The sequence below is a fragment of the Adiantum capillus-veneris genome, chromosome 8 (genome assembly GCF_014529385.1).
Source record: "Adiantum capillus-veneris isolate H3 chromosome 8, ASM1452938v2, whole genome shotgun sequence".
In the NCBI taxonomy this organism is placed as follows: domain Eukaryota; kingdom Viridiplantae; phylum Streptophyta; class Polypodiopsida; order Polypodiales; family Pteridaceae; genus Adiantum; species Adiantum capillus-veneris.
The window spans coordinates 143,242,635-143,268,535 of NC_140938.1; the positions used below are offsets into that span (position 1 = coordinate 143,242,635).

Sequence of the window (25,901 nt, forward strand, 5' to 3'; positions counted from 1 at the left end):
AAGTGATGACGTGGCTACCGACAGAGCAGAAACCCTAAAAATCCTCCAAACCCTAATTTTTGCCAGAAGCCCTAATTTTGCAGAAACCCTAATTTCTGGAAACCCTAACCCTAACTGCTGGCTGAAACCCTAAGTGGCTGAAAAACCCTAAAAGTTGGCGCCAATGCCACGCGGCAGCAGTTTTCGGAAATTGTGGAGGTGGGGAAAAAGCTCCTAGCGACGCAATTTTTAGCAGCTTTTTGGCTACGCTTTGAGAGAAAGATCAATTGCTTTATTTTTACAGACTCTCATTGGGAGAGGGAGAGAAACTGCTTTTTGGAACTGAAAGCTTTTGGGGCTCTGCTTTTGGGCATCCCTTGTAACTTTTAAATTAGTGTATTAGGTAGGGCTCACTTCTCAGAGCATCTGGACGCGAGTCTGAGAGTGGAACCCTAACCGCTCTCTTGTACTTTGACATTGATTTTAATACATAAAGAAATACCGAAAGGGGCGCCAGTCTTTGGGGCCCATATCTCTAGGCACGGAACTCCGCCGGGCTAGTGCAAATCTATTGTGATTTGTGAATTGTTTTGAAGTGGTTATTTGGTGCTGACGCGATTGATTCTTGACTTGGAGTGTCCAAGTCTGTTACATCTTGCGTATAGGCTCACAAGGGTGCCATAACTTCCTAGGCTATCCTAAACCCTAGAAATAGGAGTTAGCTTGTCCACATGGACATAGGGTTAGATGTGCACGTGATAGTGACATGCAATCGAGGATGTCACCATTTATTGATGATATATCTCCAACATTTGAAGGCTCATTGCGTGCATGTCTTTAGCAATGAAGCATCTATTACTGCTTGTACACGTACCGAACATTTGGTTAGATTTTCTCCGTACACTTTTGAGTCATTAGGACACATTGAGCTTTCTCAAGGCAGTGGCAAAACATTGTTATTCAATTTTGGAGGCTGTGGTCATAGTTGGTTTCAAACTAGTTTAAGAGCATAGCAGACTTTTGGAAAAGCTAAGTTTTAAACTAAGGTTTCAAACTTCCAAGTTGGGTTACCAAATTTAGCGTGCTTATTTTCACCTTTGTCTTGAGCCCCAAGTTTTGGGATCCCTTAACCCCCAAGTTCCAACTTTTGAGTCTTTATTTTGTAGTCTTTCTCATGGAGTTGGTTAGTTGATAGCATTGTTGCTTGGATGAGCGGTCCTATTTTTACCCTCGGTTGTGGCTATCTGACATTCTTCTTACATGCCCGTTTTGATAGCTTTCCAGATCCGGTACTAACCCGTAGTGACAGGCTCCTTGCAGCATCCTGGATAATTTGTAATGCATGATAAGAGAGCTCTGTTTCACTTGCCAAAAAAAACATACTTGATACAAGCAGTGATAAGTGTGTTGTGTAAACCAATTAATCTGCTCTTCCCATGTTTAAGAACCCCTAGGGGTGTTTGGTTTAATTCTGCTGTGTCTTGCGCTTAGTAATTGGTCTGGGCTTAAGAAAAGTTGGGGCCAAGTTGCTGTTGTTATGCTATTGTTCTTTGTAAGATTCTTGTAGACTAATGAGGTTAGGTATAATGAACCCAGTTCATTGTTATGCTTTAAGATTTAGTTTGCTGATATATCGAGGCTGTCCAGTGTAGATTTGAAGGCTTTAAAGGATGAGCCGCTTTTGGAAACTATCAACTATTCTCGTGTTACCCTGGTTGCTAGATGCAAATTCTGCTCAGTTGGCCCTCCCCACCAAGTAGAGAAACGTGTAAGTATGATTCAGAGTATTCTATTGAATTTTTTTCTGCAGTTATGCTTTTTGTGTTGGTGTTTTAATGGACATGCCCCACATCATCATAATCATCCCCTTATCCTCCACGTGACTCTCTCTCTCTCTCTCTCTCTCTCTCTCTCTCTCTCTCTCTCTCACACACACACACACACACACACACACACACACACACACACACTCTTGCCTGCACACACTTGCCTGTGGCAGCAGGCAGGCTGCAAGATCATCTAATCTGATGCTCATTTTGTTGTAAAGTGGCAGGACAGGACATCGTGGACTTCTGGCCCATTTTTGGTAGTTTTTCACTATGGAGCAGCTGTCCTTGGCAATTTTCGAATGCAAGATGAGGAAGATCTTTATCTTAATCTTGTCAAAAAGCACTGCTTGGCTTCGTTGGATCATACAGAAGAAGCAAGAAAAGATGGTACCTGTTTGTTTACTTGTTTGCCAGTGTTTAGAATGTGGTCTAAATTTACTTTGGGGCATGTGTGTATATGTCCACATGCGTGTGTGCAATAAAACATTTACAACAATGACGCATGCATTGTTTAAAACTGGGTTGCTTCTGAAGGTAAAAAAACAACATTAAGCCTATGGAAGCCGAGAGTGTTTTTGAGACGGAAAGCTGAAATTAAAATTGAGGGTCAACTTAGACAAAGAATGTAGCCTTAGGAAACGCCGAGTTCATTGGGATACATGCATTGCTTTAAGCACTTGATGCTCAAGAAAAACGCCGAAAACATGAGATTATACTGATTGTGTTTTTTGATAAGAACATAGTATTAGGGAGAAACACATTCAAACTGACAACTACAGAAATAATGAAACGACCATCATGAGATATGCCTCCCAGTTGATGCTTGTGCTTGGTAAGTTTTATAGAAGATGGAACCATCTTACAAAGTCTGGTGTAGAAGACCTATCTACAGGATCAGAGCCTGAGGTTCTCGTCAAAGTGTTCTACTTCAAGGGAGTACAACTTCTCTGCCTGCTTCACCATTAGAAACACTCATCTTTGGCACTTCCATTCCATACTCTGTCAGAGTTATGGCAACTCTTTGGATTTGTCCGGTCGGTCCCAATTTCTCTCAGGATAGGTGTTAGGGAGTGTGAGCTATTTTGTGGTTGTGCCCGACCAGTGTGAGGTAGTTCTGAAACCGGCCCGTAGGGCGGCAGACTTTAGCCTTCACCCGAATCTTTACTTGATAAACTTTACTTGACTTTATGACACAGAGGAAAACTTCACGAATAAACTTGTGACTAGAGAATTAGCACTTCACACAAACCATGGCTTGGCAGCTAGAGTGCTACCAAGCAGACAATGACACCTTGTAGCCCCAAAGACTGGCGCCCCTTCGATATTTCTTTATTCTTATTAAACTTGAGATAAAACCGTTCACATTGGCCACACAATGTCCGGCCATTTGTGACTTCAAAAAGAGGGTCCCAAAAATTAAATAAAAATCAATGATCCGCTTTGATCGTTTTCTTGATCGGAATAAAGTGAGCTTGCTTGTTAAATCTGTCCACAATGGTCCAGATTCTAGTCTTGAGTCTTTGGGAGATGCGTAATAAAATCCATGGCAATACTCTCCCAAGGTTGATTAGGCACAGAGAGAGGTTGTAGGAACCCATGCGTCTTATGCCGATCGTACTTTATCTTTAGGCAAACCAAACATTCCCTGACATATTGATCAATGTCTGCTTTAAGGCTTGGCAATAAAAAATATCTTTCCAATGCTAAAGTCGTAGGGAGAATTCTCCGATGACCCGCATAGGGCGAAGCATGTGCTTCTTTCATAATTTTCTTCCTCAAAGGTACCGCCACGCAAATTACTTGGTGGTGGTAGAGGTGACCATCCGGAATGGAATAGGAATATTCATTCTCTCTATTCTATAACTTACTCCAAATAGAGGAGAAGTCGGGGTTATTTGGACACAAAGCTGGAAGTGATTCTAGTTCTTGGTGATATACAGAAGTAATTGCATTCACCCTAGTCCGCCTAGACAATTTGTCTGCAGCCACATTCTTACTCCCAGCCGCTTGAAGGATCTGGTAGTGAAACATGGACAAAAAGTTAGCCCACCTCATCTGCTCAGATAATTTCCGTTGCGTAAGGAAATTCCGTAAACTCTGATGATCGGTTTTGATCACAAAATCCGCTCCTAGAGGTAATGCTTCCAGGTAGACAAGGCGTGAATCACAGTCATAAGTTCCTTCTAGTAGATCGAGGCATGCAATTTTGCATCCTTAAGTGGTCTACTTTCATAAGCCATTGCATGGGCTTCTTGGTTAAGCACTGCACCAATGCAATCACCTGAAGCATCGTAGTGAACCTCGAATGGTTTCCTCAAGTCTTGACACTATCAAAATAGGTCCATGGCTTAATAGATACTTTAGCCTATCAAAGGCACCTTGTTGTGTCGATCTCCATTTGAAAGGGATCTTCTTCCTTGTTAGGTCATGGAGTGGTCCTGCAACTTGAGCAAAGCCTCAGATAAACCTCTGATAATAGGAACACAATCCCAAAAAGCTACGTACATCATGTACCGTAGCGGGAGTTGGCCATTCTTGTACGACTTGGATCTTTGCGTGTCACGTGCACATCTAACCCTATGTACATGTGGACAAGCTGTGCCTACCTCTTATGTAGCCTAGGAAGTGTTATGGCACCTTTGTGAGCCTGTACTGAGGACGTGCATGTCCAGGCACAAGTAGCTGCATACCCTCTGATTGCACAATCCATTAGCATTATCATCAATATCCAGCACCCAACATAAGCATTTTCACCGCATCAACTCTCCCAAACTGCGCGTGAACCACCTCTTGCAGTCAGTTTATTAATTAAGTGACTTTTCAACTAGCGAAATCGTGGGGCTTTCTGGAGAGCTGCTCGACCCAGGCTTTAGCAGCTATATAAGTGACCCATTGGGCGCTTGAAGAAGGCAAAAGACACAGGAGGACAGTAGCACCAAGCAGTGCCCGCAGTATCAAGCATCTCCTGGCGTTTTTATCAGCAGTACCTAGCGTTTTGACATCAGCATTTGTGCAAGAAATAAAGCAAGTACTTGCTTTGGCAACAGATCAAGGGGGCCCTTGATCAGAGGATCTTATCAAAGTCTAGCCAGATCGGAGTCGAGGTGTCCACGGGATCGGATGCCAGTTCTTGTCTTCATTGCATCTTCCGTTGCGTATTTTGACATCCTCTTCCGCGGCTTGTTCCGTTTCTTGGCTGTTATTTTCAGCTTCCATGTTAACTTGATCAATGCAACCTCCACTATGGCTACCTTTGACTCTAGAGAGGGTATGACAGTGGTTGAAAGGTTTAGCATGCCATTTCTGAGATTGGAAGCTTTCATTCCAGCTCGCCCTTGTTTCTGAGAATTTCGCAGCTAGATAGCATAATATATCGAGCTATCGTGATGTGAGTGCACTGTAAGCATTCACTGTTATAAAATTGACATGCAACACCACAAAATTGCAAATTTCAACCTCAAAGGTATGTTATTGTATGCCATGTAATTCACATTCACAAAGAAACTACCTCTAGGGCAGGTTGACTAAGGAGCTGGTTGGGGTAACCAAGGCAGTAGAGGTTGAGCTGGTTGTCTTTTCTAGAGAATCTTGGAGTTTGTCCAAATCACAATCACTGGCACACCCGTTTTTTCTCTCACTTTTGGCATATGGATGCAGATTACAAGATTGTCGTGCGACCTACTCTAGCAACTTGGAGTCAGGCAGGTTATGATACCATCTTTCTTCAAAAGCTAGACCTGGACAATATAAGGGTTGTATGCAATGTTTTAGCACAAAGTGTTGCTTTGGAACACCATATCAGAAAGGTACTAGTCTACTTACAATTGTAGGTAACTGTTATGATTGATAAGTAAGGGGTTTTGTTTAATTTGCAGGCGGATGGCATGGTCAACATATTTAGTAGACTAAATAGTGGCATGGAGGAGACTGGCGACTTCACTATGCCCAAAAAGGAACTATTTCAGCTTGTTGCATCTGCCAACACCACCCTCACTGACCTTGTTCTTCGGGTTCGCCTTTTAGACAGGTAAATTTTACTTGCAATGCTAACAGATGCTCTTTGGTCGTGTGTAGTTTCCTTTGCCAATGCCTTTACATGGTTGGTTGTGACCCAATGTGAGAGGTCTCTTCAGCTTTGCTTAGCTGCAGAATTTCACCTTAATTTTTAAACTCAGGCATGGCTTACTGTGGTTTCCTTCCATGCAGGTCAGAATCTGCATGGCGAGATTCTAGATATGCGTCCATATGGGAATATCTTCAGGAAGAATTTGAGATGATTGACCGCTTTGAAAACATGAATTTTAAGCTGAAGACTATCCAGGTGGGAATAGAAATTCCATTGAGGTTATGGCCATTAACGTGCAGCTGCATTCTGTTGCTTATGTTGATTATGGCTGCAGAGGAGTGTGGAGTTTTTTCTTGAAGTGCAACAAAACAAAAAGTCGGCTGCTATGGAATGGTTGATAATCATATTAATATCGTGTGAGCTTTCTGTGAGCTTGTATGCCCTATTGCGAGAGGGCCTCGCTGCAGTTACTTGAGAGGGTATGTTTTCAGCAGTGGAGCAGCTGAAGTGGATGATGCATAACATGGCATTGGTGGCATTCACGGAATTGGCGATATTGCGTAGTTTGTATCTAATTTTTTTCGTTTTCGTTTTCTTTTTCTGGGAGGGGGGGGGGGGGGGGGGGGGGGTCGATCATCCTTGTAATATAATCGAAATCAAATCAATGCGTTGTACACCATGTCTTCCTTGTCTCTAGCATCGTACATGTCTGAGCACACACCTTACGAGTTGCTGAATACAATTTAGGAGTTGCTGAATGAGATGTTTGTTTGCTTGTATATTGCCTCTTCAATCTTCTGATTTTCTGGTTTAATTGCAGACAAAATTTTATCATTATTTTGGGTTCTGTTTTGTAAGCCCCCTGTTTTGCGGAGTTCATATGAATGGAGTATAGATGGAACTGCCTGCTTGGTTTCATGAGATAAGCCTGCTTTGGCGGTTTTCTATATGCAAAGAGTTCATTAAACTTGGAGGATTGGGCAATTTTGGAAGGATAGGCTACATCAAGTCCACTGCTTAGGCTGGGTTCAGCAAACAGCTAAGACACAGGTGATTGTTCTTATGGCAAGCACCCGTTGGCCAGGAAAATGCTAATGTCTTTCCAGACCTACCAGTAAAGCAGGCAACACTACCCCCTTGGATGCATGGACTTTCCACCCTGCTTGAAGTGGGAACACCATCGATACAGTTTGAACCCAGGCCCACCGCTGCTGAGCCGTGCGATGTAGCTGAAAGTTGGGTTCTGAGTTGCAGTGTGAACTTGAAAATTTGAGGACCCTTTTCAGTGATGGTGGCACCTGTGGCAGTCTGAACGAGGTCTTAGAGCCATCCCAAGTGCTCAGGCCTACACAACCACCAATAATTTCACTTTTTCCTACACTTCTGTCAAGATTGTGAAGGTATATGCTCTAGTAGCAAAATTGAATCAACTTTAGCATATATTAGGTTGTCAACTTGAGCATATATTATGTAACCAACCTACCCTTATTCAAGTGTGTGTGCGTGCAAGTCTTTTTAATGAGCTCTCTCATGCGTTGGATGAAGAAGATTGTTTGAAATAAGGCCTCCACCAACATTGGTGGTGCAGTTAACTCTGCTTTGATGATGTCATGTGGAAGTGAGGGTTTGTTGTGAAGCCAACGTGAAGTCAAATCATAATGATTTGTGGGCGCTCTATTTGTGTCCATAGAGATGCTGATAGCCTTGGTGCCCATATTGCGGCGGCATATATCATAGCAGTTGTGACCAAGGTATGAAAGAGGCACCCCTTGGTGTGGGGTTCCTGGAAGTCTGGCTTGGTGACGTTTGCGCTCCAGAGTAGCCAGCACTGCAAATCAGAGTCTTATCTCTGGTTGCTTGGGCCATGGAGAATCAATCAGTAGTGCCAGTAAAAGGGAAGATCATGACCTTGGTCTTGCCAAGGTTCACTGTGAGCCCTTTATGTCAGCAAAAATCATTTAGAGCTCGTAGGTGGCTCTGTAAACCCTTGTGTCTCGAAAATCAAAATAATGTCATCAACATAAAGCATAACATGGATTGGTATAGCTGCCAAGTCAAATCCCTCTCCCCTTGCCTTTAAAATGTAGTCTAATGTCCCATCGATATAGAGGCCAAATAGAGTCCGGGATAGGGGGCAACCTTGCTTCACTCCAATGGTGCTAGCATAGGGATGTGATAGTCCACCTTGGCGTCGTACTCTACCTGTGACCTATGCATATAGAGAATGAATAGCCCAAAGCATCTAGAGCCTCGTTTTCCGTGCCTTTACTCCATCAATCAGATGTCGAAGCATGAAGATGTGGTTGACAGGTGAGAAAGTGTGTGAAACCCGCTTGTCATGGTGCTCCTAGACTTGATGCCTCTGCATATGTGCTAAGCTTGCCTCGTATAGTTTGGCCAATGTGTGACCAATCATGATAGTCCTATAGTTCCTTGGGTCTGGCACAATGGTGTGCGTACTCCACTCCTTCGGTAGTCCCTCAACCAAGTCTTGATTGAAAAGACAGTCTTTCAAGGGGGGCATGGTGTTTGTGGTGTAGATCAGGTGCTCACTCTGTAGGCCAGTGTGGTCTGTTGAACGGCCATTTTGTAGGCCTCCAATAGTTTTGTCCACCAAACTAGATGTGAACAAGGTGGAGATAGTGGGGCGAGGGTCTGATGGCTTTGCGATCAATGGTTGTCCAGGGATCTAGTATAGGCGTTTTGCTTAGTCATGCCATATGTGAGGGTCCTCCAAGGGGTGTGGCGTGGCGTGGCGTGGCGTGGCTCTCAGAGAATCCTCCATGTTGTTGTTGTAGTTTGTACTCATGAGGAGGTGACATAGGTCAAGCTCATGTGCCTCCTCGAAGGCCCGTTGTTTTCGTCATGTGATGGTCTTCGTCCGTCTACTCTCGCTGTCCATGATCTCCCCCAATGCTCTATATAGGTCTTTGCATTCCTCATCGTATTAACTTTTGGGGCAGTGTTCGAGGAGGTGGAGGTCGGCCGTTATGAATGGTGTGTGGGAAGCAGTTGAGGATTGAAGTGTGTAGGACAGCGAAGAGTTGGTTAGTGAGCGTGGTTATTGGTGTGTCGGGATCTAGAGTATATATACGCTCATATGGGTGGGATGAGTAAATTCTAGCTCGCTCATGTGTGAAATGTATGGTGGTGTGTGATGTATATTTAGGTGGACTAGTGAAGGAGAGAGCAAGATATACGTGGTCAACCCCAATAGGTGGTGGTGGTATGGTGAAGGATGTGAGCAGGTGGGGTGCCTCGCGAAGCCGATGATGTAATGCCATCTCTTGATAGTGATGGTGGTATACATGTCAAACCCCTAGATGATTGCCATAACGCCATGCTGTAAATAACGAGATGATGCATGATCCTAAACGGATTAGGTGTTGTTTGTATGGTATGGGTGTAGTGGTATCTGTGGAGGTCCTCTCTGTCCCTGTGTGCTCCGTGGTGGAGATTGGCTTTGGGTCGTGAAAGTCATAAATGTCTCCATGATTTCCTCCTTGAGGGATACATATGGTGAGTGTGTCATCCTCTTCTTCCCTAGTATGTGTGTGGGACTCCTCTATCTCTCCTCCAATTTGTGCAAATTTGGATCCACTGGGTGCAAAATAGCAAATGGCGACATGCCTCACGTCTCTTGGGGTCCCATGGCAGAGGGTCCAGCCCGCATTCACTTTTTAGGCTTGCCAGAAGAGGTTTAGAGCACACATTTCCGAGGCTTGAGGGCGGTGCAAAGCATGTGTCAGGATATTACAGAGGCTATACTAATTGAGTGGATGAAATTTGAAATTTGTTTGAAATGAATGGTATCTGTTTTGAACTTGTCTTGGTGCCGATTTGAAATGTTTGACTTTGGTTTTAATATTGGTTTTAATGGTTGGTGATTTTACTTCCGAGTGGAGTAGTGAGAAATGTTGTTTTGCTATTGTTTGAACCTCCGAACGACGCAGACAGGATGTCTGGGGAGCGCTTGGTTGTATACTTGAAAAATATTGTTGTTGTTACTCCTGGCTCGGACTCAAATGGTTATGTGGGAGGAGTATTAAGAAGTCTGAGCAGTGGTTACTCTCAACACCTCCAAATGACGCAGGCTGCGGTCTAGAGGGCGTTTGGGTGTAACAGACCTGTATATCTTCCGGTCCGGATCTTTTTAGATTATGCGGGAGGAGTGATGAGGGAGTCGCTGAATATCTTCCGGCCCGGACCTTGTTAGGTTATGCGGGAGGAGTGTTCATTGGCGACTTTATGTTTCTATGTCTTATAACATGCATATGTGAGCATTTGTGTTGCATTGTGATGTGCCAACCGTTGAATATTCCTAATTGGATGAGATTGCTTGGGTATGTATTTTAGTGCATCAAGACACCCGTGGAAGATCAGTGCGATCTGGGTGTGATGGCTAATTTTACTACGCCGGAATATCTAGAGTTTCGATCTGGACGAAAGGAGAAGCCAACTCCTTGATCAAAAGAGTCAAAAGTAGAAGGTAACTCCTTAACAAAAAGAGCAAATTGATTGTCCCTTGGAATGACCCTCGGAAAATTTTGAGCTAACTTGAGGTTTTTTGCAGATATGCTGTAATCACGGACGATTACTCTCTTTCAAGAAGGGGAGATGTCACAAATTGCTGACGCGTCGAAGCCCTAAAGAATGGAGCCAACTTACAGATGTCGGCCGAGGGGCCTAAACCCTAAAAAGAACAAGTAAAAAAGGAAGAAGTCCTACCAACTTATGGGGACTCTGTTCGATGGGGCCCCAATTGACATAAAGGATTAAAATAAAGTAGGACCTCCACACACACACACACACACACACACACACACACACAAATTGATGACGTGGTAGTTGTACGGATGCTCCACGTTTTGCGGACTGTTGACGTGGTAGTTGTACAGAATTTCGCAAACTGCACTGGCACCTTTTTGGAATTGCTTTTGGACAAGAAGCTTTTGAGGTTTGAAAGCTTTTCATGTAAATTGCTTTTGGGGCCTACGGCCTTTAAATATGAGGCCATGGGCTCATTCTTTGGCATGCTTCTTGGAGAAGGTGCAGAGGAGTACCGGCTTGTACTGAGTTGTTGCAATATAAAGAAAAATCGAAAGGGGCGCCAAGGTTTGGGGCCAATACTCTCTGGGGTGGAGTTTTGCCACTCCGTGTTGTGTGTCGTCTCTCGCTATCTCTCTCTCTCTCTCTCTCTCTCTCTCTCTCTCTCTCTCTCTCTCTCTCTCAGTTCAGTTGTTATTGAAGTGCTAAAAGTTTGTTCAGTCTGTTCTTTTCTATTGGCACGTGGTGCCTGGCTTGTGACAGACTCTCTTTTTCCAGTACACAGCTTGCTTGGGCCGTCACATACTGGCAGCACGGAGGGAGGCTTGTCTTGCTGGAGCACTTCATTGGCAAGAGGAGGGTCTCACAACTGAGTGCTTGTCAGGTTTCTCGGAGCGGTTGTGGGACAGCAGGCAGCCGAAAAGAGATACTATGTTTCAGTGGCTAGTTGCACATATAACTACATTAGTTGGGAGTTGGTTAGTACACAACGGGTTCTCCGCCGCACGTGCGGCTTGCGGCCATTTGCTGGAGAGTGAGCGTCAGTGTCTGTGGGACTGCCCCATGGCCCAACAGGTTTGGCTTCGGATTCTTCGGTTGATGCCAACCCTTTCCACAACACGACAATACACTTGGGGCGTGGCAGCCTGGTCCAGTCTTACGAGCCTTGCGCTCCATTTTGAGTTGGCTTTCACCAGCAGGATGATAGTGATTCAGGGGAGTCGACCTACACTCCAGCTTGCCACAAAGCTCACCCTCCAGGAGTGGTGCAATGATAGAGAGTGGTGTTGGAAGCACGTCTGGGGCCTGGCACTTTGGTTCATCTGGTGGCCCTGTGGCTTTCGCACTACGAGGCCCGCCCTGTCCCACTGGCGGCAGAGACTGTTTGTGACTTCTGGCTGGAGCTGATTCAGACACTTAGGGGTCATTGTGAGAGACTTCAGGGTACCTTCGACCGCATGCGGGAGCGTCGAGAGGCTTTCTTGCAACTTTGGCGCCCAAGGCCTTTCTTACCTTGGTCCATGGTGCCTATATGTCACTACCGGCCACCATTGTGGCTTTTTCCTCCTCCCATCTCGTGATTTAGCCCTCTTTGTACATATTTTGTTTCCTCATTGGGAAAGTTTCCCCTTGTTTCTGATGTAGCCCTCTTTAGTAGAGGGGTTTGTGGCCTTACAAACAATTTTATTAACTAATGGAAGGATCTTTTTCTTGCAAAAACAAAAAGGCAAATGGCAATGTAGAGGATGTGCTCCTCAGATAGCTCAAGCCGCATCCACATGTAACGTGCGTTTGGGTGGCGTGCTACTATCTGTATCGTGTTGTGGAATGAGCTACGATAGAGGAATTCAACTCCACTAGAGCCTTTGGAAGTGTAGTGCCACATCCTATTCGCTAATGGGGAGGCTTTGGTGGTGGGGGATGCCATTTTGGATGTGTGTGTGTGAGAGAGAGAGAGATAGATAGATAGATTGAATTATTGTCCATGGAGGTCAGATATGACCTATGGGACCGCAAATAAAAACAATACATTGTCAAATACAATCTCAGTTAAGGACTGAGGGTCCATCGAGGGGTGAACAAAAAGAAAATGACCAAAACCTAAGGAGGGGTAGATGAGGAGGAAGCCGATTTGGGAGTTCGAAACTCCTGGATAATAGCTTTGCCTCCTCGATAAACTGCCCATTTTCCTGCAATGCGCGCCTCTCGCATCTTTTGTAGTTCTGCTTTCTTCTGCTTGAGTTGGGTGGGAGTAAGGTCTTCTGCAAACCAGATTTTAGTGTCTTTAAGAAGCCTCGATTGCTCGAGGAGTTTGATTCGGTCCGCCTTGGTCTTGAAAGTGATGATTGCATGGTTCGTGCGGTATTCGTGTGTAAGAGAGTTGATTGTGACTAGGTCCCACTGTATCATGTGGGTTGCGGATTGAATGCGGGCAAAAGACTTGTTGTTGAGATCCCCCTCACCTTGCCAGTTGCTAGGAAGCCCACCAATGCGAACGTTGAGAGCTATACTATCTTGCCGTTGTTGTTCGAGTAGCGTGGACGTCACCGGATCATCGACCTTGTGGAGGATAACTTGTTGCACTTGATTCTTGACCGTATTGGTGTGTGTGAGAGAGAGAGAGAGAGAGAGAGAGAGAGAGAGAGAGAGAGAGAGAGAGAGAGAGAGAGAGAGAGAGAACGTGCTGGTCAGCTTTGCACTGTGTGTGTGTGTCTATGTCGAGTGCGTGTGTGTGTATGCTTGTGGGGGATTTGGGTGTGGTGAATCCTTCGTCCTCGTCTGTCGCGCGACGTTGTTCTGCACAACATCTACCCTGTACAGGCCCTTCACAGGGCAACGGGGGTGGAAGTTTGATTTCGCATGCATGCGGTCCTTCTGTCGTCTTGTGTGTGAGAGAGGGGTGTGTTTTTGTATAGCTAGCCGGTGTGTGTGTCTGCTTGTGTATATAGCAGTCATATATCAAAAACTCCCAAAAAAAAGAAGAGAGTGTGTGTGTGAGAGCTTCACATGGATTCCACTGATCAATGTATATATAAGCGTCGGAAAGCCATGGAAACTTCGGAGATGGATGCTTTGAGTCTTATCAAAGAATGTTTGCATGAGGACTTCGAGAAGTAAAGCCTGGGAAGGATCCGCTCCTGTTATGGAAGTGTGCATCCCTATACAAGAGCTCATGGATTATGTTGCTCCATATGCACTTTACGCTGTGATTCTTTTTTTCCCGGGTCGAATGCCTACTGCTCAGGATGTAGGCCAATGGGTTGATTTCCTACTCAAACGGCAAGCAGTTCGAGGGGTTTACTTTGGTGCGCGAGGGTTCTACGAAGTCTTGCTGGGTGACATGGATACTCGGGATGCTCTGCTTGAAATGTCTCCTCTTTTCTTCAATACGCAGTTGACTCATGTGTTGCCCTGGGCTCTTACCCAGGAGTATCAGAGTCTCATTCGTCACAAGTGTCCCGTCTGGGTTGAGGTGGTCGACTTTCCTCGCACTTGGCATCATTTTCTTCCTTTGTTGGCTGCTCAGTTAGGCAAAGTCATTTGCCCTCCTAAGCTGGATGCAAACACAAACCGTTTTTGTATTTTGTGGGACTCGGATATCCCCACACCAACAGGTATTTCAATCGATTCTGGGGACATTGTGTTTTCTACATGTATATCCATCATTTCCACTCCACCATTGGCAATGAGCATACCTGTGCTATTGCACATGTGTGATAAGTAACTTTCCGTAGTGATCTGACTCTTTCTGATCCATTGAAGTACGATCATGCAAGTGAACTTCCTCCAAATCCCTTGAAATGCATGGCATATCAAATTGTTGAGTATCATGTTGCAATGTTTTTGTGGGAGCATTCATATCCCCAAAGACGATAACATCAGCTTTGCCTTTAAATAAGCAATGTTATACTCTAAATAAAAAAATGGTTGATCTCAATTCACGTATGCATAAAAGAGAGAATCATGATAAGGAATGTAGCAAACGGCTACAAAAATGTGTTCTCTTTTAGGTGTCATAATTTTGAGCCCATACATATCATTTGTGCTTGTCATCTTTCACACTTGATACAAAATCTTTCAACCCTTCTTTAACCATACATGCTACCCCTCCTTGCCCTTTTCGTTGCTTGAGATTCTTTGACCACATTAATGAATGTACAGTGTAATCCTTTGTGTGTCAGGCTTCCAAGTTTCAACAAGAAGTACAACATCGGCTTTGCTTGCTAGTTCATCTATGCCTACCCCCCCATTCTATGGGTATTCAAAAGTATACTTTTAATTGTAACTCAACCTCATAGCTTGCGCATTCCTATTTGCTTGAGGGACTTGCCTCCTTGTTGGGCACATTTTCTTCATGAGAGATCTCCTTGTTTTTCTTATTCCTCTCCTCATATGCCTTGCGACACATATTTTGTTGCTTAATAATGTGTGCTTCACATACAAAACATTTTGTATCGCTCAAATAAATACAACTATTATCAAAGATAATATTTCGTTCGGTCTCATGTGCCATGGGTCATACAATTGGCCATTCTCTCGAGCAAGGAGCTCCTTGCTTACCCACTCTATGTGCACCGTAAACCATAACTCTTGACATGCCAAAGTGGGTTTTGAAAAAATATTCGATAACAAAGGCAAAACAAGGAGGTGTTTCTAATTTCCCTTTGGGAATTCTATGAATAACAATGTTCTTGGAACGTCACTCCCGTTCCTTCAACTCCTCTACATCCATATTCTCAACATTCTTTGTTTGAGCCATAGCTTGTATAAGGGAGAAATTAAGAACCACATTGCTACCATATACATTAATCCACGACTTGTTTGTGCATACAATCTTCATGTCGCATACATCCTGGCTCATGGTGTCAAATTTTTCCTCTTTCAATACATGGCCATGTTCAACTTTTGTTATACGCTCCTTCAAATGATTCAATTCCACAAGAGAGCACTTACATTCTTTGACTTCCTCTTCAAGTTGTATCAAACATATTGTTTGCATCTCAAGTGTTCTCTTGAGATTCTCATTCTCAACCTTGCAACGATACCAAGTATGCCATGATCAAGTGGTTGTGTTGCTATCTTAACACCTAGGAGATTTTGGATCATTTTTTACAATGTTTGTGGACCTTGTTGAAGTAGAAGAACCCTTACGAGTTCTGAAAGACATTGTAAGTGTAATAAGAGATGAGATTCAACTTTTCCAAACCTGTTCATTTCAAAAATGTTGCTACAAAAAATCCTTCCATAACTTTAAAATTTTATATTTTTACATCAATGCATAGAGGGGATCATACTTTTGATTGAGGCTATAGATCACCCAAATCGGAGTTTGGATGAAGAAGTTATGATCAAAATAGTGAATTGTTGTCTACTAGGTTAAAAATGAATGCACAAAAGAGCGCGAGAGAGAGAGAGAGACAATGGGGAGAGAAAGATATATATATATATATATATATAGATAGATAGATAGATAGATAGATAGATAGATAGATAGAGAGAGAGAGAGAGAGAGAGAGAGAGAGAGAGAGAGAGAGAGGTAGGGAGAGATAGATGAATAGAAAGAGAAGGGAGAGAGAGAGAGAGGGGGGGAAGAGAGGAGGCATATATATATATATATATATATATATATATATATATATATATATATATATATATATATATATATATATATATATATATATATATATATATATATATATATATATATATATATATATATATATATATATATATATATATATAGAGAGAGAGAGAGAGAGAGAGAGAGAGAGATAGAAGGGAGGGAGAGAGAGAGAGATATAGAGAAAAGGGGAAGAAAAGAGAGAGAGAGAGAGAGAGAGAGAGAGAGAAGGGAGGGAAAGAGATATAGAGAGAAAAGGAGGATAAATAGATAGATAGAGAGAGAGAGAGAGAGAGAGAGAGAGAGAGAGAGTTTGAACAGAGAGAAATAGAGAGAGAGAGAGTGAGGGAAAGAAAAACAAGGTCGCTACAAAACACTTTTTAGAGCGAGCCTTTTTTAATAAATTTGGTCAATTGAGCAATATATGAAAAAAAGATCACTCCAAAGCTCTCTGAAAAAGCTCGCTCCATTTCTATCCACTTCAATAGGAGGTTCAATGTAACCAACAAGAACATCTTGATCATCTACATTGTTGTCCCTTTGTGAGCATTTTTGGAAACGACTTATATTCAAAACCGGATGAATGAGTTACCACACTTAAGAGGTAACTAAATGAATGAGCAGCTTTCAGACTTTTTGAAGGTGTTGGAAGACGTAAGAATACCCCTTCTTAAATTTTCATGAAATGCTACTACAAAAATCCTTCCAGAACTTTAAAATTTTCTATTTTTACATCACTGCATAGAGGGGATTGTACTCTTTGATTGAGGCTATAGATCACCCAAATCCGAGTTTGGATGAAGAAGTTATGATCAAAATAGTGAATTGTTGTCTACTAGGTTAAAAACGAATGCACTAAAGAGCACGAGAGAGAGAGAGAGAGAGAGAGAGAGAGAGAGAGAGAGAGAGAGAGAAGGGGGAGAGAGATAAAGACACAATGGGGAGAGAAATATATATATATATATATATATATATATATATATATATATATATATATATATATATATATAGAGAGAGAGAGAGAGAGAGAGAGAGAGAGAGAGAGAGAGAGAGAGATAGATGAATAGAGAGAGAAGGGAGAGAGAGAGAGGGGGGGAAGAGAGGATAGAGAGAGAGAGAGAGAGAGAGAGAGGTAGGGAGAGATAGATGGATAGAGAGAGAAGGGAGAGAGAGAGGGGGGGGGAAGAGAGGGAGAGAGGAGGTATATATATATATATATATATATATATAGAGAGAGAGAGAGAGAGAGAGAGAGAGAGAGGTAGGGAGAGATAGATGAATAGAGAGAGAAGGGAGAGAGAGAGGGGGGGGGAAAGAGAGGGAGAGAGGAGGTATATATATATATATATATATATATATATATATATATATATATATATATATATATATATATATATATATATATATATAGAGAGAGAGAGAGAGAGAAGAGAGAGAGAGAGAGAGAGAAGGGGGAGAGAGGAAGATAGAAGGGAGGGGGAGAGAGAGATAGAGAGAAAGGGGAAGAGAGAGAGAGAGAGAGAGAGAGAGAGAGAGAGAGAGAGAGAGAGAGAGAAAGATAGAAAGGAGGGAGAGCGATATAGAGAGAAAAGGAGGATAAATAGATAGATAGAGAGAGAGAGGGAGAGAGAGAGAGAGAGAGAGGGAGAAAAAAAAGGTTGCTACAAAAACTCTTTTTAGAGCAAGCCTTTTTTAATAAATTTGGTCAGCTGAGCAATATATTAAAAAAAGATCACTCCAAAGCTCGCTCCATTTCTATCCACTTCAATAGGAGGTTCAATGTAAGCAACAAGAACATCTTGATTATCTACATTGTTGTCCCTTTGTGAGCGTTTTTGGAAACGACTTATATTCAAACCGGATGAATGAGTTACCACACTTAAGAGGTAACCAAATGAATGAGCAGTTTTCAGACTTTTTGAAGGTGTTGGAACACGTAAGAATACCCCTTCTTAACTTTTCATGAAATTGACTTGCCAACATCTCATCATTATAGTTATTGTATCTATTTCATCGACGATAAACATTCAACATATCCATATGAACATGGACAAAGTCCTTGACTTACTAACATGTCTCATCATTAGCCAACCCCACCATAACTGGTGATAGAAGTTGGAAACCATTCATAAGCATGAAGGGACTAAACTTAATCCTAACATGCTTTGCATCATGATAAACAAACTCCAAACTAAAGACACAATCTTTCCAATTCAATTGCTTCTCGCTAACATACACTCTAGCACTTGATGAACACTTGCAAGCTACCCATACATCTTGGGATGATCGACAATATTGATATTGAGTTGTGTTCCCAACCATTTACACACAGTCCTCCAGAAATGACTGATAAACATGGGTTCACCATTACTCAAAAAATTGTAGGGTAATATATATAATCAATACAGATTGTTAACACCCGACTTGGTTAAAGAGTGCACTTCATTGGAATAAACTTACAAACTTTAGGCGATCTAGCTATAAGCACCCATACAGATCCATGATGGTGTATGGTGGTTGGTAGAACCACAATAAATCCCATAGAGGTACTGCACATGTGGTGCTAAAAAGCTTCATAAGCTATCAAATTCATGAGGTTGCATGTCATTGCAAATATGCCTTTGCTAAATGCTAGGGCCCATAACACCTAGTGTGTGTGCATTTAGAAAAAACGCATTTGAGCTTGCATTTCCATGACTAATGAAAAATAGAAGATGTTATGCTTATAGAAATAGCTCTTCAAAAAGAACGATATACTTTCCCTTGCATTTTTGAGATAGCCCTGCTAAAACATTTCGACCATAATAATGTGAACATAAATGACATCTAATGAAACAATTTCATTAATAGGACACACACTTGTTAGATGCATAATAGTAATGCAAAATTGCAACCTAAAAAAGCTGAAACAACCCTTCTTTAACATTGTTAATAGTACTCGTTACATTAACAAGTCTTACTAGATATGTGACAATTTCTAGCCATTGAAATTGTTCTCAATACCAGTGCTCAAAATGGCCTAATAAATAGATTAAACTAGCACCTAGGGACTCTATCACGACACACACATGGGAAAATAGGTGTCATTGTGAGTTCCAGAGACTTATATTCTCCATATGTGGAATTTGTCTTTTATATTGATATCAGTAGATGTGGCATCCATCAAGTACGTTAAGAGAGGTAACCGCAAAAATAGTAAAAAGTACCCAAAGGGGACCTGCGATTCCATCACAAAAAATTTAATAGGGATAAGGAAAATTTAGCAGAGGAGGTACTCGGTACACCAACCTCTAATCCTTCCCGATAACCTCTAATCTTTCACGTACATCAAAACAATTTGGTCACCATTGTTGCACAGCTAGAAAAAACCATTGGTGTTGCCTTGTCGATATGAACCCCTTGGTCAAATTCGAAAAACAAACTACATAAACCATTAGGTAACTGAGACCGGCAAAGGCTACCATGCTACCAATAGTGATTGTCACAAATTGGTGTGATGCACTTAGTCAGTACCCTTTGGCAATTGAGAAGGCCTTTCCTTGAAATCCCAAGTGTAAAGAGGCCAAAAAGTGACCATCAGCACATTAAATAATTTTGTCATTCACAAGTTAGGTTGTACCCAAAAAATGTTCTTCTATAGACACACTCAATACAATGCTATAGACAAAGCAAGAGATGTTGGAATTAGGGTTGCAGGAAAACACACACAGCTTGGAGAAGACGAAGGACGCTCAAGGCACACAATAGAGAGTGTATTACTTAGAGTGTATCCCGTTCCTTCAACTCCTCTACATCCATATTCTCAACATTCTTTGTTTGAGGCATAGCTTGTATGAGGGAGAAATTAAGAATCACATTGCTACCATATACATCAGTCCACGACTTGTTTGTGCATATATTCTTCATGTCGCATACATCCTGGCTCATGGTGTCAAATTTTTCCTCTTTCAATACATGGTCATGTTCCACTTTTGTTATGCGCTCCTTCAAATCATTCAATTCCACAAGAGAGCGTTTACATTCTTTGACTTCCTCTTCAAGTTGTATCAAACATATTGTTTGCATCTCAAGTGTTCTCTTGAGATTCTCATTCACAACAACAAGAACCCTTAGCGTGCCATTCTCTATTGCAAGTGCACGTAAATCTTCAACTTGCTTGTTTATGGTCTCTTGCAACGATACCAAGTATGCCATGATCAAGTGGTTGTGTTGCTATCTTAACACTTAGGAGATTTTGGATCATTTTCTACAATGTTTGTGGACCTTGTTGAATTAGAAGAACCGTTGCGAGTTCCGAAAGACATTGTAAGTGTAACAAGAGATGAGATTCAACTTTTCCAAACTTGTTCACTTCAAAAATTCTACTACAAAAAATCCTTCCATAACTTTAAAATTTTCTACATCAATGCATAGAGAGGGTCGTACTCTTTGATTGAGGCTATAAATCACCCAAATCAAGGTTTGGATGAAGAATTTATGATCAAAATAGTGAATTGTTGTCTACTATGTTAAAAATGGCTGCACTAAAGAGCAATGGAGATGGAGAGAGAAAGAGAGAGAGAGAGAGAGAGAGAGAGAGAGAGAGAGAGAGAGAAGGGGGGAGAGAGAAAAAGACAGAATGGGAAAAGAAAATAAACAAATGAATATATATATATATATATATATATACCTCCTCCCTCCCTCTCTTCCCCCCCATCTCTCTCTCTCCCTATTCATCTATCCCCCTCCCCCTCCCCCTCCCCGCTCCCCCCCCCCCCTCTCTCTCTCTCTCTCTCTCTCTCTCTCTCTCTCTATATATATATATATATATATATATATATATATATATATATATATATATATATATATATATATATATACCTCCTCCCTCCCTCTCTTCCCCCCCATCTCTCTCCCTTTTCTCCCTATATATATATATATATATATATATAGGGAGAGAGAATAAAGGGGGAGAAGAGAAAGAGATAGATAGATAGAGAGAGTGTGTTTGAAGAGAGAGAAATAGATGTTATGCTTATAGAAATAGCTCTTTGAAAAGAATGACATACTTTCCCTTGCATTTTTGAGATAGCCTTGCTAAAACATTTCGACCATAATAAAGTGAACATAAATCACATCTCGGTACAAATAATGAAACATTTCCTTTAGAAGACACAACCTTGTTAGGTGCATAATAGTAATGCAAAGTTGCAACCTAAAAAAGCCGAAACAACCCTTCTTTAGCATTGTTTATAGTACTCGTTACATTAACAAGTCTTACTAGGTGTGTGACAATTTCTAGCCATTGAAATTGTTCTCAATACCAGTGCTCAAAATGGCCTAATAAATAGATTAAACTAGCACCTAGGGACTCTATCACGACAGATACATGGGAAAAAAGGTGTCATTGTGGGTCCTAGAGACTCATATTCTCCATATGTGGAATTTGTCTTTTATATTGATATCCGTAAATGTGGCATCCATCAAGTACGTTAAGAGAGGTAACCACGAAAATAGTAAAAAATACCCAAAGGGGACTTGCGGTTCCATCATAGAAAATTTAATAGGGATAAGGAAAATTTAGCAGAAAAGGTACCTGGTACACCAACCTCTAATCCGTCCCAGATAACCTCTAATCTTTCATGTACATCAAAACAATTTGGTCAACATTGTTGCACAACTAGGAAAAACCATTGGTGTTGCCTTGTCGATATGAACCCCTTGGTCAAATTCGAAAAACAAACTACATAAACCATTAGGTAAGTGAGACCAGAAAAGGCTACCATGCTACCAATAGTGATTGTACACAGATTGGTGTGATGCACTTAGTCAGTACCCTTTGGCAATTGAGAAGGTCTTTCCTTGAAATCCCAAGTGTAAAGAGGCCAAAAAGTGACCATCGGCACATTAAATAATTTTGTCATTCACAAGTTAGGTTGTACCCAAAAAATGTTCTTTATAGACACACTCGATACAATGCTATAGTCAAAGCAAGAGTTGTTGGGATTAGGGTTTCACGAAAACACACACGGCTTGGAGAAGACGAAGGACTCCAGCTCTTTACGCAGCAATGCAATTTTAGCCTCATTGTGACTTGCATAAAGACGAGCCAAAATATCCCAACCTTGTGTTGCATATTTTGCTGAACAAATGTGAGGAGTAATAGTGCGCTTCACAGACAACACAATCAAATCATGAGCATGCGCTTTTTTTACATCCCAACGAGCTTGCTCAGCCATAGGAAAAACAACTCTGGCAACAACAATCCTACCACCAAAACTTGCAACATCCCGAACATCGCCTATATACTTAGAACCACGACGTACATCAATTCCTTGCATAATATTCCAGGCACCCTTTGACACAAAAATATGTTGCATCATATAAACCCACACAGGGTAATTGTCTCGATCCAGTCTATCCTTAGGAGGAAATATCTTGAACACATCTATGTTTTTGTCAGCCATGGAAAATATTGCACCTGCTGTGAAAAACTACCCGAAAAGAGGACAAACAAAGCGGGAACAACACGTGCTATATAGAACAAGTGGTAGAAGATTGTAAGGGACCTGTTATGAAAAAACGGCATCTGTGTTGTTGTCAGCCATGGAAAATATTGCACCTACTGTGAAAAACTACCCGAAAAGAGGACAAACAAAGCGGGAACAACACGTGCTATATAGAACAAGTGGTAGAAGATTGTAAGGGACCTGTTATGCAAAAACGGCATTGACAAAAATTTTGCACAAAATGACAAAAATATGAGCAAACTAAGCTCTACGAACTATCCCAAAGTATTTGCTGACCTGCTAATGCTTGCGAAAGCTCACAAAAATCGAACAAAGTGAGTAGGCGTGTGTTGGAGCTACAACTAAGCCTAGGAGGACGCAATTGTTGGAATTAGGGTTGCAGGAAACACACACAGCTTGGAGAAGACGAAGGAAGATCAAGGCCCACAATAGAGAGTGTATTACTTAGTGTGCAATGGAAAGATAAGATAGCCCTAGAGTGATGGGCGTATACAATGCACGGGGAAGAAAACCTCCTAGTGAGGGGAAAAATGCCCCGGTGGTCCTAAGTGTGTTCACACACATGTATATGGTAACAAGAGATCCTCGCAAGTTGAAATCATATTCACAACTTAATCTTGAAACAATCATATCTCCCCATTGAAAGAAGAGAAAGATTCACTAAATCCAAAGAAATTAGTCGTACTGGGTATTCTTTGGTTTTGTTGAAGATATGCCTTGCATAGTGTATCGAGAAATTTCCTACCTTGAGGCACTCGTAGAAGAGTCATGTAGCACATGAACTAGTTCTTTGATAGCTAGGCCATGCATGTCCGCTACAAAAAATTAGCACATGTAGTTTATGCACCTTGTGCGTTTATCCTGTTGGAATTAGGGTTGTAGGAAAACACACATAGCTTGGAAAAGACGAAGAAAGCTCAAGACACACTACAGAGAGGTTTTCTTAGTGTGCAATGGAAAGATAAGATAGCCCTAGAGTGATGGCTGTATATACAATGCACGGGGGAAAAAACCTCCTAGTGAGGAAAAAAATGCCCCTGACGGTCCCAAGTGTGTTCACACACCACTACCACATGTATATGGTAACAAATCCCGCCGGGAGTGAGCTGGCACATAGCTCACTCTCTCTCTCTCTCTCAATGATGGTGAGAAATCAACAAAATTAAGATCCTCTCTTTCTCTCTTATGCCATTTCAAGTTCCACTATCTCTCTCCCTCCCTCCCTCCCTCTCTCTCTCTCTATCAATGGTGGTTAGAAATTAATAAACTTAAAGTAGTATTTTTATCTCTTATGCCTTCCAAGCTCCTCTCTCTCTCTCTCTCTCTCTCTCTCTCTCTCTATATATATATATATATATATATATATGTGTGTGTGTGTGTGTGTGTGTGTGTGTGTGTGTGTGTGTGTGTGTGTGTGTGTGTGTGTCAATGATGTTGAAATAAAATCAATCAATTTGGGACAACTTTCATTTAGACATTTTAGAGCACCTACACGCTGACTTTTGCGACACCCTCCAGGAGATGCGATGTTTGAGGTTTGAGGTTTGGTCCAATGGTGTGGATAATACTTATGTTCCATAGCATCCATTGGATGAATCTTTCCTAGGGTCGGTGGAAACTCAAACACCATGTTACCATTGTACACCTTTGGTATTTTTGACACTTTTTTGATTTCCACTACCTTTGAAAGAAGCTTCGTCAAGGTGTTGGGCTTCGTCATTGCATTAAAAAATGACAAAATACTATTTGTACTCCTTACCTCGATAGAGTTTTGCAATGCTTTCTCTCCAAAGAGTTGTTCCTTTCTTGGACTAGTAAGGTATATGTTGGAAACATCCACCAAGGGAGCAGCCATGCCACTTGAATTTGAAATTGTGTCATCTTTGACTAGCACCACGAACTTTGTAGAGAGAGATTCATCCACAACATAAAACTCCTCTCCATTGGCACCGTAAACTCTTCACTCCCAACCATGATTATTACATGCAAAGCATGTGGAGCAACATGCTCTTATAGATATTTAACCCCAAAGATAATCTTCCCATTGGTAAAGGGAAAAGCCCTTTCGAAAAAAGGGTGCATGACATGATCGTAGAGTAGAAAAGATAAGCAGGAGATTGAAAAGATGAGAGTGAAAGTGTTTAGCTGTGTTTAGAGGATTTAAGAGCATTTTAGATTGATCCTAGTAGTTATTAGTAATATCTAATAATTGTTCAAATCCATATTAAAATTATTATTTTTTAAATTGCATTCCCCTCTCTACCCGCCCTATGTCTCTCTCTCTCCCCCCCCCCCCCCCCCCCCCCCCCCCCCTCTCTCTCTCTCTCTCTCTCTCTCTCTCTCTCTCTCTCTCCTGCCCTATGTCTCCCTCCCTCCCTTGTTAGGAAATAAGACGTAGCTAAATAGATAATTGAGTAGATTACTTAATGAGAGAGAGAGAGAGAGAGAGAGAGAGAGAGAGAGAGAGAGAGAGAGAGTACACACGATATACGTGGTTCACCCAATGTGAGCTACGTCCACGGGAAAGCAGCCACTCAATGGCTTTAGTACTTCAAAACAAGAAGTAGTTTACAAAGGGATTATACCCTTAATGGAGCTCCCGCCTTGCTTCACTCTCACCACCTCACACTCACCTTGTTGCATCAACTTCACACTATGAAATGTGTGTAGAAATGGCCTCCTTTTATAGGCCAAAAGGGCTGCCCTCTCTCATTAGAGGCAGCCATGTGTAGCCGCCCTTGTGTAGATAAGTCCAAATCGGACCCTCCAATCCGCCCATGTGTGGCCACCCTTGAGAAGACAAGTCCGCTTTTGAATCCGGCCACCGACCACCGGCCATTGACTTCCGACCACCGGCCATTGACTACCGGCCACCGGCCAACCGACGGTTGTTTTCCGACCACTTTCCGGCCGCCGTCCGGCCATAATATTCCGGCGAAAAGGAATATTTCGACGAGGGAAAAAAAAAAGTCTCGGGGGCTTTCGCCCCCGAGGCCCCTAAAGTTGCCCCTGATTTTTGGTCGTGAAAATTTTGGTTTCCGGCGAGTGATTTTCCTTCACGCATGATGGCTTCTCCTCATAATGGGGGCCTTACGAATGTGCGCTTTTACCACAGAAAATTACAAGGGTAAATCACGCTCTATACTTAACATCCCTCTCTCTCTCTCTCTCTCTCTCTCTCTCTCTCTCTCTCTCTCTCTCTCTCGCGTGAATCATTCCGCTCCCCCTCCCCCCCCCCCCCCCCTCTCTCTCTCTCTCCACAAGAACCGACCCTATGCGAGCGGTCAGGGTGGCGCGGAGAGAGAGAGAGAGAGAGAGAGAGAGAGAGAGAGAGAGAGAGAGAGAGAGAG

General features: G+C 42.3%; 1 protein-coding gene across 1 annotated transcript in view; it reads left to right on the forward strand.

The window, feature by feature from the left end:
• Positions 1-6,353, forward strand: part of LOC147453093 (protein RETARDED ROOT GROWTH, mitochondrial-like) — a 34,619-nt gene extending 28,266 nt beyond the window's left edge. Inside the window, exons 2-7 of the mRNA XM_086518598.1 lie at positions 1,627-1,747; positions 2,027-2,195; positions 5,466-5,614; positions 5,684-5,835; positions 6,015-6,129; positions 6,209-6,353. Coding sequence (XP_086374724.1) covers positions 1,627-1,747; positions 2,027-2,195; positions 5,466-5,614; positions 5,684-5,835; positions 6,015-6,129; positions 6,209-6,349 — 847 coding nt within the window. The 3' untranslated portion in view covers positions 6,350-6,353. The remainder of the gene's footprint in view (positions 1-1,626; positions 1,748-2,026; positions 2,196-5,465; positions 5,615-5,683; positions 5,836-6,014; positions 6,130-6,208) is intronic.
• The last annotated feature ends 19,548 nt before the right edge of the window (positions 6,354-25,901 follow it).